This window comes from Ammospiza caudacuta, chromosome Z (assembly GCF_027887145.1).
Source record: "Ammospiza caudacuta isolate bAmmCau1 chromosome Z, bAmmCau1.pri, whole genome shotgun sequence".
Lineage (NCBI taxonomy): Eukaryota > Metazoa > Chordata > Aves > Passeriformes > Passerellidae > Ammospiza > Ammospiza caudacuta.
Genome location: NC_080632.1, coordinates 33805615 through 33821275, shown reverse-complemented (window position 1 = coordinate 33821275; position 15661 = coordinate 33805615). Strand labels below are relative to the sequence as shown.

Below are 15661 nucleotides of genomic sequence, written 5' to 3'. Positions count from 1 at the left end.
TATTCTTAATGCTCAGAAAAATGAACCTCAGCTGGTGCAACTTGAGGCTCTGTCCTCTTGTCCTATCTCTTGTTACCTGGAAAAGTGTCTGACCCCCAGATGGTTACCTCCTCCTTTCGAGGCAGTTGTAGAGGGTGGTAAGTTTACACCTGAGCCCCCTTTACTCCAGGCTAAAGACCCCCACCTTCAGCTGCTCCTCACAGGACTTGTGCTCCAGACCCTTCACCAGGGCTGTGCCCCTTCTCTGGACATGCTCCAGTCCCTCAGTGTCTGTCCTGCAGTAAGGGGGCCAGAACTGGGCACAGGATTTGAGGTGTGGCCTCAGCAGTGCTGACTGCAGGGGGACAAACCCTTCCACAGTCCTTCTGATACAAGAAATAAGATGTGGTCCTGATGACCACACTATATATGATTCAAGCCAGGATGCCATTGGCCTTCTCAGCCAGAAGATGGCTCATATTCATCTGCTGTCAAGCAGCACTCTGAGGTCATCTTCTGCTGGGCAGCTTTCCAGCTACTCTGCCCCTGCCTGTATCACTGCCTTGGCCTTGTGACCCAAGGGCAGCACTCAGCACTCAACCTTGTTGAAGACTGATGGCAGAAAAGAGCAATATAGGCAGCAGACTGAAAATACTATTACCACTACTACTGCTACTACTACTACAAAAACAGTGGAAAACTACTGAGAAGATGAGAGGCTTGTGCAAGGGATGAATGAAGAACACACCTGACATTGACACATACATTTACCAGATACTGGCACATATGCTGAGAGCTGGTGGACAACAAACTATTCTGGTTTATACATCAAGTCAGAAGACAATGAGCATCAAGTGCTTTTTTCTGTCTTACTGCCTTGTGAATCCCAGTAGTAGCTTTAAACCAATTTGTTTCCTTGCTTTGTGACATTTATAGTGTTAATGAATTTGTTTGGGTGTTTTAATTGTAAACACACATACTGTATTTTTGAAACAACATTTCTTTTGTGTTTGCTGATTTTTTATAGTGGACCTCCACACCCAGAAAAAATTCTACTTGCAAGCATAAGTATACATAGAGGCTTTTCTAAATACTCATATACAGTGATTAACAAGTCTAATTTAAAAGATTTTGCTGAAATCCATAGTATGAACTACAATAAAGCCACCAAATCTCCACAAACTCATGGTAGACTGCTAAACATGCTGAGCTTAAGAAATAACCAATCAACTAGTACATGTACCTTTCGCAAGACAATGTACTAGAAGGTTTTTTTAATAGCTACTTAATGATTATTCCCTACTATTCTTAATGCTACCCAAAAGATCCACTACAGTGCCAATTTATTAAAAGTAGATCGAAACTACGGTATTCAGCACAATCTGATCTGAAGTAGCATCAGATCATTGTTTCCTACTTAGGAGAGTAATCCTATTTTTAGCCTCTAAGGTAGAGCACACAAAATACATAGTTACTTCAACTTTAAAACCAGTATCTCATCTGTTGTGGAAATAAGGTTAGGACCTACAAATACAAGAAATTCAAAATATAAGATGCTTCACCTTCTAGTTAACCCTGCCACTCATTTCAGTACAGAAACAACCTGAAAATATGTTGTTAGTAACGTGTCTCTAAAATTTTTTTATCACTGTTTATGCACCCTGAAATTTTTCTCTTTATGCAATATTATATTTGTTTCCTTACCACCTAAAACCAAAACACAGTATGGTATGTTTGGGGACAGTGAGAATCTGAGCAATACAAGAGAGATGCCATTGTGCTTTGCACCACCCTACACAAAAATGTATGTGTAAAAATGATGGGTTGGGAAGGTAACCAGGACAGAGAACTGCACAGGACAACAGAAGCCCTATGCTCAGGGCAAAGGGAAGTCATGGTGTGGTGATAACATTGCAACGGATCTGAGGAGACTTAGGTCATGCATCCATAGTCTTCAGCTGCCTAAATTCTATCAGCAAGATCCTAGTAAGTTCGTCTTGTCTAATTCCCTTATAAAGTGCGGTACTAGATAGGGATGCTTAGACTACTATGCAGATAAATGTCATTCCACACCTGTCATGTCTAATGTCCTGCTACAATGAGCTTAATGGAAGTTTCATTGTGCTTTCCTAAGTGAGAGGCTTCCATCCACATACACATGCCAAATGGAGACTGGAATTATGTCACTGGAATAATTTTTTTTCATAGCTAATACAGAAATCAAGGTAGAACCCGTGGAGGTTTTTGCCACGGCTTTAACAACAAACCAAGCTGTGCTCTGTAGCACAGGTCAACATCAAAAGGCCATCATCTGTTTCTTTGACAGCAAATGACAAATTTCACCTGAGCTGTATGCCACATCACTAAAAAAATAACTAAGATTCATGGAGTAAACCTCTGGCAGACATCAGATTCCAATGACAAATTTCACATGTTTTTCTAATCAGATCCCAGTCCCAAGAAAAAGGTAACATTTCAGATAGTTTTTAGTCACATACACATTTTTATTATTGTTGCTCTAGAACAAACAATTTAACTTGATTAACTGATTTCTTCCTGGCAGCCATTTTAAAGTTTAGAATTTGTTTCCATAATAGAAAGACAGTTCTAAAAGACAGTATAAAACAAATCTCTTTGTTTAGTACTGTTTACCTCACCACTAAGACTGCAAATGCCAGAGAGGAAAACCAGAAAATCTGGAAAATAGAAGTTATTGGATATTTCAATTTTTATGAATTGTATGGAGGTCTACTTTGGCTGCACTTCCCAGTATTCACTACTGTCACACTACATTAAATTATTTTTGCATATCTTGCATTTGTGATTATATGTTGGAAGAGAGTAAGTTGACTAGGTTTAACAAAAATTCCCCCCCAAATTAATCATCCCTAGTTTGAATGTTAATTTAAGACTTTGTGTGATCACAACTATCATTTTGTAAAATAAGCACAGGTATAATTCTAAAATAGATGTATACCACTCCTTAATTCAATTTATATTCAGCTATGCTTGTGCTGCATATACATACAAACATGCACACAGACATATAGTACAACATGCTAAAAAGTAAAAATTACTTTGTTAGAAACAGAAAATTATATATAGATGTTCATAACTACCATGTACTTACTATTTAGTTGAATCTGATAATTGATATTCCCGTCGTCTATCGTAACACTCCTGAATTCCAGGGTCATTCCATAAGCTTCTTATTGCATCTACATATGGGTTCTCAAAACTTGACACCTTCTCTACATCAACTTCTCGAACTAATAGTGCATGAACCTAATTCAAAGCAAACAAAACAGTAAAAATGTACCTAATTTTCTATGTTTGCAGTCAGCTCATATACAATTAACAAGATTTATAATTCTTCACATTGGTTATATCACCAACACGAATTTAAATTTGAAAAATCAAATATCATGAAGATGATTGTGAAGATGCAAAAAGGAGGTAACTTTTAAGCTAACATCAAAGGGAGTGAAGTTGCTCTTGGGAAAATTGCATCTTCTTAGACTTCTTTCTTTTGGGACACCAGCAATTGTTACCACAACATTAAAACAAAGAAAAAAATAAAAATAACAGACAAAACAGAAGGATTCTGTAAGCACCACCAAATTCAAACTGGTCATTAAGATCTGGCTACTGATAGTTCAACTCAGTTGTTTCACCAACATCTAGATGATGTAGATGGCTGTTCAGTTCACTACAATTTTGACAACAGCAGACAATATTTTCCATGGCCTTCTGGGAATATAAGAATGTCTCCTTTTATTTACCAGAAATCTTGTAAACACTTAATCAACTATTTTTGGAAAACCACGTCTCATACATTTAGGATCTTCTTCATGGGTTTCTATAAGTATTTAAAGAAAGATTTCAGAATACGGAAACTGGAATTTTGTAATCACGATATCACCACTTGAGAAGATACTGAAATAGCAACCATGTTTTCTCCCTCTTTATTCCCCTCAGAAAACTATGAGCAGGGTTAAAAACTGATTCTGAGCTTCAATTGTATTACAGCTTTATGCTGGTTTTCCTGGCAATACTCTTTTTGCCACAATCCATTATATACTTATAAAAGTGTGGGTTTTTTTGTTTTTAGGCTTCATCACCTCAGTCTTCTACTTATTTTCTTTATTATCATCTCTTATTTTTATAGTAATGGGAAAGTAATGGAAAATAATTTCCATTTTCCCAATGCAAAATAATTTCCAAGCCACTAGGAAAAACCTGGTCCTACAGAATCTACTTCAAAAGAGCTGAGAAAGTTCTAGTAACTCAGCACTATTACTAAGAAAAACGTTCATATTTTCTCTGTTCTTTGGTTTGTAGGACTACGTTAATGGTGGTTAGATTTGCATAAGACCAGTGAGTTGGCATTTCACTACTGTGAAGCACTTTTTTCCTTTGGCTACTTGTGTGCATTTAAATTAAACTAGATTTTACAAAAATGCTGTATATATTTTCCTGAACTACCTCATTGGTTATGACAACAATAACAGTTAGCTGAATAAACTGAGTAAATAAAAATATTTAATGCCAAAAATGTATTTCACTTTTCCAGCTATAGGAGGAACTAAATCAGTCATCTCTCTTTGGTTTGCCTTTTTTTTTAAATCAGTGTAATCTTCAGAATATCCAGTGTAAAACTCCTGGGTTGCAGTTTCATGCCATTCCCTCAGGTCCTGTCACTGTCACCACAAAGAAGAGCTCAGTGCCTGCCCCTCCTCTTCCTCTCACTAGGAAGTTGTAACTGCAATGAGGTCTCCCCTTAGTCTCTTGTTTTCCAGGCTGAACAGACCAAGCAACTACAGGCACTCCTCACACGGCTTCCCCTCAAGGCCCTTCACCATTCTCATGGCCCCCCTTTTGGACACTCCCTAATAGTTTAATATTTGTGTATTCCGGCACTCAAAACTACACATTAGACTCAAAGGAAGGCCATTCAAAGGATAGTGCAGAGCAGGATAATCACCACATTTTAAAACCCCAGCTACAGAATAAAAATGGCACAGCAACTTTGGATGATCCCAACACTTTCTGGTAAATTGAACTTAAATGCAACTATGGATGTCTACTGTAACACTTAAAGACTGAGAATGCTGCAGCTGTCAGACAGTCAGTATGTGCTATATGGTAATTTACATATAAGGCTGTCAAACCCTCACAAAACCTGTTAGAGCAGCATCTTCCTCACCATGGCTCCACTTGCAACATGAAGATATAAACAACAATGAAGGCACAAAGGGAGAAATAAGGGTGTATAACAGCTTCTTTGTTTCCTCGTAGTAAAAGGATGACATCTCAGCTGGGTGAACTGAAATCCATCAGAATTTCAAAGAAACATACATAGAGCCTGTGTAAACCAGCCTGGGACATGGATCTATGGTCACCTTAGGAATGCCATTACAGGGCTACTCAAATGTTTAAAATACAACACAAACAGGGGAATGAAAACAGTGTATACAACTTGCACTCTAAGTATTACACAATTCTCATGACTTCTCATAATTAAATCATATTTTTATGACTCTATGACCAAATTTGTTATTTGCAAAACATCCCCAAGAATTAAGGTATGGAATAAGCAGATGAAAACTGTGCAGGTAAATAGTTCCATGAAGGAAGTAAACTCTTCCATGAAGGCAGGAAATTGTATGCCATTTCTGCGGAACAACCCAAAAATCTTACATCTGCAAAAATTACTAACATAATGCAGTATATTGTGGGGCATTTTTTCACCTCCAAGGAAATCTTAGTTACCAAAGTATTTCCAATGTTTTGTCTGTGTCTGGTATATAAAGCAATTCACCAGGGATATAATACCATTTCATATATATTGGTACTTCAGAGACTTGAGGCTTGATGTAAAATACAGATATAACTCTTGTTTTCAAAAGCAAAATGAAATTGAAACATATTCTAATACTTGAAATTATTTGACTACCTTTAATGAAAAACATTACAGTAATTTCTAGTCATCTTTTATTCCCTGTGCTGCTGGTATATGAAGAAAAAAAATCTGAAACAAAAAATACCTGTTATTTGAAGAGAGGGGGAACATCTCACTTTCTCTCTCTGCTACAAAAGACTTAAAACGCCATAGAGATAATGCAATAACCTCCTCAACTGCAGTGATGACAGAGGCAAAAGAGAAATTTCACCTTATGACTCTAAATATTAATCATCCTTTTATATTTTTCACTCTCTCTAGTTGTTCCACCTATAAACTAAAATATGAAGATTTAATAATCAAAAATTAGAGGCTCTTTTATCCTCTGTTTTAAAAGTTTCATACCTCTAACTCTCCAGACCTCTAATTCTCCAGATCTTCAAGACATTTGCCTACTTCTTTCTTAGAAGGTGAGATCATTAAGCATTACAACTTTTAAATGCTACAACTTTGCTTGCCAATGACTGCATAGGGTGTTACACTCTTCAAATACTGGCATAACTATAGAGCTAAGCTGGAAGATGACATCAGTGCAAAACTGAACAGCAGGTTGCAAAAATCTATCACAAAAAAAATAATAACTAATATTTACATTTGTGTGTGTGGCATGTTACATTTGCAACAGGTTATAAATTAGGCACTTTCATACCTCCTGCAGGTACTAAATGTAGCACCTTACATGAAATTTTCACACACTGGTCCTGAAGTTTTGCAACTAGTGAATACTTTCCTGATGTGTGCTGTAAAAATGTGTCATTTTTGCTGTTGAGGATAGAAAAAGAAACAGCTTTATTCTATGGAAAACACTTTTGCTTTGTAGAGCTGGGGAAATTCTACAGCTGACTTTCTGAAATATCTCTATGGATCAACTAACTGCTACATCCTTTCCACTGCTTCAGTAATTCACCCCCAAAGAGCTGGTTTTGTGTTGGCAGGAGATGAGGTATTCTGCCCTGAAATTAGTCAAGTCTGCCTAAACATCCTACTTGTTTACATTCACTTCTAAAATAGTTCAAAAAACCCAAACAAACCCCAATTTTATTTGCAATTTTATTCTAATTGTAAACAATAGCTTCAATTACACGTTTAATTTATATATATTTAACTACTTGATTAGGAGTCTATGACATTTATTCACAAGTTCAACTTATTCTCCAGGCTTTGCCAAATTCCTTTTTAAAGAAAACAGAGCAATGAGTAAAATACAGTCCATATAAGTAAAGAGAGATCCAAAACAACTAGCAAAAATTTATTTTTGCTAAGTTACTACTGGGTTTAAATAGTAAACAGTCTCATTAGGTCACATTTTGACTTGTTTTCCAAGTATTACTTTGACTGACAATTTTTCAAAGGTTTTCAGCAGCTGATGAAATTTTGAGATTAACACTTTGGTTCAGATAAATCCTTAAGATTCCCAAGGATACCATGGAATATACCTGATAATGTTCTGACATTTTTAAAATTTAATTTTAGCTTTTGAATTCTAACACTGATAATCTGAACATAAAACTAAACCAAATCTTTTTCTTTTAGACATAGTCACTAGCAACAAATGACAATCTCATCAAGTCCTCACAATTAATAACTGACAAAGAAAACAAGTGAAATAATCTTCTAGCAATGAAACCTATTTACAAATTTAATTCAAATCTTCAATGACAGAAACTAACAAAAACCGTTTCAGATTTGAACAAGCATAGGCAAGAACTGGCAACAAGCTCTCCTCTCGCAACAATTTTTGTAGTTGAAAGGAATTATCTAAATTACTGCTCCATCTATAAAAAGATAGTATTATCACCAAGTAATCCTTGAATGTTTACAAAAACACATTCAAGCATGGAGCTCTAAGCAATCTGGTCTAGTGGAAGATGTCCTCATCCACAGCAGGGAGAATTGAAACTAGATGATCTTTTCCAGGCTATTCTACATATCTACAATAATATTTTCAGAAAGATATCAATGTTATAAGTATTTTTTCCTATTTTTTTGGTGTGCTCTTTGTCTTCTTTTTTTCTCCCAAGGACAATTTTTAAGCTGAGATCATCCAACAATTATTGTGCTATAATCCTACAAATAATTATTGTACACACAACATATAACAAAACATTTCTCCTACTTCATAAATATCTCAGTTTTTAGATGTTTATAATATGCTTCACTGTTTTTAAAGAACAGTGCTCGATAAGTCTTGCAAATGGTACACTTTTCAGCCAGATTTTTGTATAGTGGTTCAGCTGAATTTACAGAAGAAAATGTAGTGGAAACATGGACATGCTGAAATTTTCTTTCCATCTGCAAGCAAAATTCTGTACTTCACAAGCCTCCAAGAATCTGCTACCTCAGTCAATCACTGCAGTACACAACTAAGTGCATTAAAAAGAAGTAAAATAGAAGGACAATGTTCCAGTACTAGAATTCTTATTTAACAAGCGTACCATTGAACAGATCTCCCACAAGCCTCACTCCTGCGCCTTGGTCCTGCACTACAGACTTTTTTTAAGAGTACAAGCAGTAACAGCCTTGCTTGGTCTCATGGATTCAAACACCTAGAACTGAGAAGATGATGCACCTCTTCACAGATGTCACGGCCAGTTGATTCAGACAGTTAAGCATCTATTTGCTTACCCAAAGAAACTGCAGGAATTGCACTGCATTTCAGACCTAGAGAAGAACCTATGGTGAACCTAGGGCACAGGGAAACAAACAGCAAGCTCCTTTTAAGGGAATGTCCGGGTTTCGTCTGGGATAGTTTTCCTCTCAGCAGCTGGTACAGTTTTGGATTTAGTATGACAATAAACTTGATGACACACTGATGTTTTACTTGCTGTTAAGTATGTTTACTCTAAGCCAAATTTCCCATACTCTGTCAGCCAGCAGGTGCACAAGAACCTAAGAGGCCGCACTGCCAGGACAGGTGATCTGAGCTATCAAGGTGATATTCCATACCACAGAATGTCACGGTCAGTATGTGAACCAAGGAAAGGCGGCTGAGAGGCACTGATCACTGCTGGGCAATGGGCTAGGCATCATTCAGCAGGTGCTGAGCAGTTGTTCTGGGCATGTCATGTTTCTCTTGGGTTTTGTTCCTCTCTTGCTCTCCTTTTCATTCCTATTATTATGATGTTTTATTTTGATTCAATTATTAAACTGCTCTCAGCTCAGCGCATGAGGTTTAATATTTTTTTCTCTGAATCTTCTCCCCACCATGGATGTAGCAATCAAGTGCCTGTGTGGTATGTAGCACTAGACTGGGATTAAACCAGGACAAGAAAATGTGCAATTGCATCTGAATTTCAATTCAGGAGAGAAAGTACTACGTGGAAAAATAATCCTCTATACAACTCATACTAATTAAAATTGTCAGATGTGATAAGTTAAAAAAAAAAACCACACACAAAAGAAAAGAATTTTGCCTCCATAATTTTAAGTCACACTTTTTTACCTTCAAAGAAGCAGAGTGCCCTCTACTGACTAATACATAAGAGCAGAGGCAGTTATTTCAAACTGGTATTTCTAGAAATATCAGAGAACTGGGAGGGTCCCTTTCAAAATAATGAGTGGTTCCAGCAGAAATTTTCCTCTGTAAAATTGCAACTAACTTAAATGATTGTATTTGTGTGCTGTCCAACCAAGAAGATTGTCCTTCTAAACAATTACCTCACTTCTTGGAAGTAAACTCTGAAAGTGAGCTTCAGACTTACCCTAGGCATGCAAAGATACATGACACCCTATCACCTACTTATTTTGAGTGTGCTCATTAATCCCTAGATGTTTAGAACAATGAGTTGGCAAGACTGAAGTAAGGGGGCAAAATGTAATCTCAGATGAAAAGCTGTTGTTTAGAACAGGGTCATACAAGAATCAATTTAACCCCAAGATGTTAAAGATAGCAAGCCAACAATATTTTCTCTAGAGAAACCACAGACATATTATACCATAGTGATGAGTAACTATTTGAAAAAAGCCTTGAGGGAAAATTAAAATAAAGTTTTATGCCATGTGTGACCTAAAAAAGTGATAGCTTCCTTATAAATTAGGTACTATCTTCTCTGTTCCTAGAAATGGACTGTATTTGTGCTGGCTGATATCAGATGCCAAGAAGAGCTTATTTAAAGGAGGACGGCAAAACACTGCTGACTCCCCTTTCAAGGCTTCAAGCAAACACCAGTCCTGAAATATGCTGCCAACTTATATCTTTGGGAAGGAGGAAGAAATAACCAATAAAACACATCTTTACAAGACTGAAAATATTGAAACAATTTGTCTATTTTTAAGAGCTTGAAAAGCTACTCACTTTGCTGCCTGGCGTGTGTAAAATTGATTCATTTGTATTTTTCAAATATTAACTCAGCTTATTAACTATTTAATATTTACAGTGAGAGGTCACAGTGGCCTTTTAAACAACCATTTGGACAGGTTATTTAACCACCAAAGCACAATTGGATGAGATTCTCAGGAGAAATAAGGCATGTTCTTTATAAAGGTACCATCAGTCATCACATGAGAGGAAATAGATTTTTGAAGGGTTATGTTAGTGTCCTAATAGTACATTTTTAATAACCTACATGATTTATTTGAAAGCCTGTGCTTTCAATAAGAATGACATCTATGCGAAGGTAAACAAAATTGAGGGCTTTTTTGAATTAATTTTGATTAAATTTCATCTGGAAGAAGTGAGGGGTGAATAACACAGGTGTGAAATCACAAACAGTCTATTGAGAAAAACTGTCCTCATTACTAGTATAGCAAGGTTTCTGAATTCAGTCACCTAAGCCTGCTCTTCAATATACTCTGGAGATTCTCTAAGCAACGAGATGAAAATCTAAAAGTGAACATGAATGATGAAGTAAACAGTCACATCCAGACATCACATCGCGTCTCCTGGAGTCAACAGGTTCTATTTAGCCACAAATATCTAAATTTACCCTCTTAATTCTGTCCGTTATTGTTGTTTGTTAGTTTCAGAAATGTCCAAGGCAATTTCCCAGAAAATTTTCAAAACAAATTAATCAAGTTAATTTAGGGAAGCTGTTGATGTAGAAAAGACATGCTGTTTGAGTTATATCCTGCTATCCAGAAAGAATGTTTATTAACAGGCCTTATCTACCCCGTTCACAAGTATTATCAGAGACAGGCAGCTACTTAGGAAATCAGCAGGCAACTACAACACACACACAAAGAAACATTTCTAGTTGTAATTGCAGTATTAATTCAAATGCTGATAGTAAGACTGAACTGAATGGTTAACAAAAATAACCTGCAATTAGTCTTTAAAACAAAATAATTAATTCACTGTAAGAAAAAAAGGCAGGATTTTGTTAAAAAAGCTAGCAAAGCCCTCTTGCTTTAAGTTATTATTAAGATACCTGATGCTATCATTAAAATTTTTTTCTTCAGTGGCTTTAAACTATCAATATGAAAATAACCCTAATTACTTTTTAGACAGGGTAAATAAGTATTTTGTTTCAGACTTCTGCCATAAAATGAATCACAAATTGGATTAAATATTAATAACATTTAGCTTCAGTGGATAATTATAATACATTGATTTAATGCAATCCCCACCTGCAGAACACATCTCCAACTAGGAACACTTTTGCATTTTTGCAGGTAGGTCAGGACATTATTAATCAAATAAAAGAGAGCACTGCTGGAGGGGAGGAATCAGAGTAAGCTTTATACTGGTTTTGCAACCACCCAACACCTTCTTCAGAAGTGTTGTTTACTAAATCTGCAAAGCACCACAGCCCCACAATCACTCAAATTTGTATTGATGGTGACCGACTTGATAGCCCACGTCACAGCACCTGGCAGTTTGCGCATCTCGGTATGTGACCACTGATGTCCTTCAACAATCTCTGCAATGATATATACAAAGCAGCAGGAGACGTGCAGAGGACAAAGCCCTCTTCCACAATTGTCATCACAAATCCTAACATGGAAATGCTATCAGAGGAGGGTAAAAGTTTAAAAGGCTAGAAAGCTGGAGAATACATGATAAGGACATGGCTCTGCCACTTTCTTTGTACACTGGTGAGCTTTCCTTCACACTACTACTTTCATGCTCTTAATAATATATATTCAAATGATTTAAACTACAGATTTAGTTAAAAAGGTCAACACTGAATAGATATAGAGAGAACACTTAGTGATGCATGTTAACCTGGTAACCATGTAATGTAATATGGAATGCTCCTTGTAATAAAGTTTGAATTTTGTGATCTAAATGCATCAACATAACAATGTTAGAGCAACTACTATTATATAAAAGTACTCTCAGTTGCAATCTGTCATACCATCAAAACTGGGTTTTAACCAAAATTGACTGGCTGTGGATTATAGTGAATTTACAGTAGATGAAGAATTCACTACAGTGGCATCACATGGGTGGCTTTATGTTTAATTGTTTAAAAATCAATTGATGGAAAGCTAGAAAATTCACACTACAATTCTAAGAAAATACTAAACTTTGTCTTATTTGTGTGATAGGACAAAGGAACCACAGAACTTATGTTTTCCAAAGATTTCAGTGCTGTTTCCCCTGCATCTTCATTTCAGTGACTTCCTTTGATAGCACATTCGTTGTTGTAGCTGTTAAATTGCTTCACATTGAATTGCTTTAAATTTTAGAATGAGGCTTTAAAAACTGTCTTAGGTTGCAATGCAAGATGTACCAGAAGCAAGTATTCTATTACCATCTCTTAAAACCAGGTGGAGCAGTGTTCTTTATCTCTTCCAGGACCCATCCTCTCTCCAGGAAGATATCTTCTGCTAATGGGCCATTGAGTCTCACTGCATGACTGATAAAATTACATCATCCCATTGGGAGATGCTCCACCCAGGGGGAGGAACCAAGCATTCCTACCTGGATAAAAATCTGGTATTTGGAACATCACAGTCAGCCTTTTCCCACTGGATTCCCAGAGAAAGACTAGACCCATCTACACCACCACTGGACCTTCAGAGGAAGATGAGACCCTTCTACAGGAACACTGCTTCAACAAAATCACATTTCTTACTCCAAAAGGAATGCAGCCACCATTTAATTGGACTTCTACCAGCACCCTGACTAACAGGGTGTCAGGTTGTATTCTGACTCTCTCAGTGTTTCTATATTATTGCATTTATTTTAATTTTCCTATTAAATTTTATTTCTGACTTAGGATCCCCCACTGGTTTGCTTTCAAACCAGCGCAAAACACAACAAAAAACACAACAAAAATCCCTTAGAAAACAGAATATCAAATTCTGTTGTAAGATTCTTTTCCATACAGTAATCAGTCCTTTTCTTTGATGAAAAATTCAGTCCTACTCTTTTTCAAAATTCAGCTTTTCAGAGTACAGAAAGTACTTCCTTATTTAGGGGAGCTATGATAGAGAAAGTTACTAGTATATACAGAGGTCCCAGTAATTCACCACAAAGAGAAGTATTTATCCAAATGTAAATTTGGATCAGCAATCACATTTACCTTTTCCTAAAACACTAATCACTGAACAGTAAAATCATTCCATACTATTACGGAAAGAAGTTCGCATTGTGAGGTCAGCAATTCTTTTTCACTTGTTAGGCCACACTTTTCAGTTTAAGCAGCAGAAAGCTGCAAGTATCCACAGTGTTTCCCCCAGAGGGTCAGCACATGAGTCAAGCTTAACAGAGGGGAAAAAATCTCATAAAGAATAAAACAGTTTGGACAAGAACAAGAAGCTCTGCCTGTGCACCCTTCTGTGGTTGCTGGTCTGCAGAAGCCCCTCCAGTCTCCTGCACCACAATTATTACAAGTATTGCATAGTGCTGAGAGGTCCCAAATACTGCCTCAGCTCTGACAGCCCACTTGGAAAACACCTTAGCAAAGAAAAAAGTTAACTAGGTTTGTTAAAATACAGACTGTTGACAAGCAAACACAAGTCTAACTACAATTCAACCCTGACCCAATAAAGACCAAGGATTTGATAAGCAGTATCATCATATGATACTGTGTTTATATACATTATATACATTATATACATTATATACATTATATACATTTGTGGTTGGTGTCTCCGTGCTTTCAGAGACGCATCACTACTGTTTTTCTCCCACATAATTTACTGTCTAACAGGAATCCGCAAATTCTATTATGTCTCCTTGCAACTCCATTGCTGTAACTGTAAGCAAAGTCTTTAATCAAGGAAAAATAAATAAATGAAGTGCTCAATCATTATCAACCTTCAAATACATGCATCCTTCTTCACCTTTACAACTTACAGGATCAATGGCAACGTATTTGGTCTGACACTAATACTTCCATGTCAAGAAAAAAAGGAGAACGGGGAGGCAGAAGAAAGGAAATAAACATCAAGATATAGTTCTCTAACTTTTAAGCTGTTTTGCAGCTTCATCTTCTGTCCACTGAAATCTAAAGGCAAATAACTCCTGTAATTCTTACTGAATAAGCACTGCAGAAATCACTACTCCTACAAGAACCCAATAAATTAAGCAAACTCCATCAGGGTCTTACAGAGATCTGTAAGTGGTGTATTTATCCCATTCCTTAACTTGTCTTGGATCATACCATACTGCAAATACATCAACCATACATAGTAAGTAGTTTGAAAGGCTGTGTTGCCTAATGACAGGTTTGGTATGTTCAAAATGCCTGGCAATTTTTCTGTGAGCATTACTGTGAATTCCATGGCCTTAATTTACAGCAAGTCTTACTTCTGTTCATACAAAGTACAGCTCCTGAGTGCATTTTCCTGTTGCATGTGCCACAAAAAAAGCCCAAAAGCGCAAAATCAGCCAACTGATTAAACAAAAAAAGCCTATCCAAAATAATGGCAACAAGGAAGAAGAGACAGGAAAGGAAATGACATTTTTAAAGACAGTATCCTGTGGGCAGTGTCACCTCCTACTCTCAGAAGATCATAGAATTATAATTATAAAAGAAAGACTGTGTACCCTGAAGTCAGGGAAATATTAAAAATACTCCTAGAATATTTAAACTGATGCTGCTATACTGGTCTCCCCACTTTCATACAGAGATTCAGTGGGTGAGGTAAAGAATTTCTTATTTAATAAGAATACCAGAGAAACACAGCTCTAACCATATGGCTATAGATTTTTTGCTATTATTTTCACTGTAAAGGCACCACATATTGCCTTCTTTCATGTTCAATCACCTAAACCATCTTATTACACATAAGGACAGCCCAGTATTAAATGTTCAAGTGATGTATCAGCATTACCCACACCAACAGAAAAACAACTGTTGAACCTTAGACACACACGCCCCAAAAAACCTGAAGACAGATGATGTAAGAAGCTTTTTTCATCCAGAGTCCTTGTCTATAATAATGCTGGTCTTTCCTCCCAACATGAATAAATAAATAAAGATGTTGGAACAAGTGACAACCAGAACAAGAACTCAGAGGAACACAATTACTCATCCAAGTGTCACAGTCACAGCCTGCCATGAGCTTGTGATCCATAGGCAAATGGCATCAAAAAAGCAGGTACAGCTGTTCCTCCTAAACTGTGTAACAATGGAGATGCCTAACAGCTCCTAGAGAGTAGAAGAAGCTGGGCATGCCCACTGATTCCATACTTTCATAATTAAATTCTGAATTGCATTTGCAGAATACCAGGGACTGAATTTGATTGTGTACTATATTTGGTAATCCCTAAAGTATGTTGTCAGTCAGGCTGCAAAAGAAAAGCTGAAACTGAAGAATCTGGACAGG

At 36.7% G+C, this 15661-nt stretch overlaps 1 protein-coding gene across 1 annotated transcript in view; it reads right to left on the bottom strand.

Annotated features, from left to right (window-relative positions):
• Positions 1-15661, bottom strand: part of LOC131571568 (guanine nucleotide-binding protein G(q) subunit alpha) — a 108835-nt gene that overhangs the window by 26873 nt on the left and 66301 nt on the right. The window contains exon 3 of the mRNA XM_058824334.1: positions 3110-3264. Coding sequence (XP_058680317.1) covers positions 3110-3264 — 155 coding nt within the window. The remainder of the gene's footprint in view (positions 1-3109; positions 3265-15661) is intronic.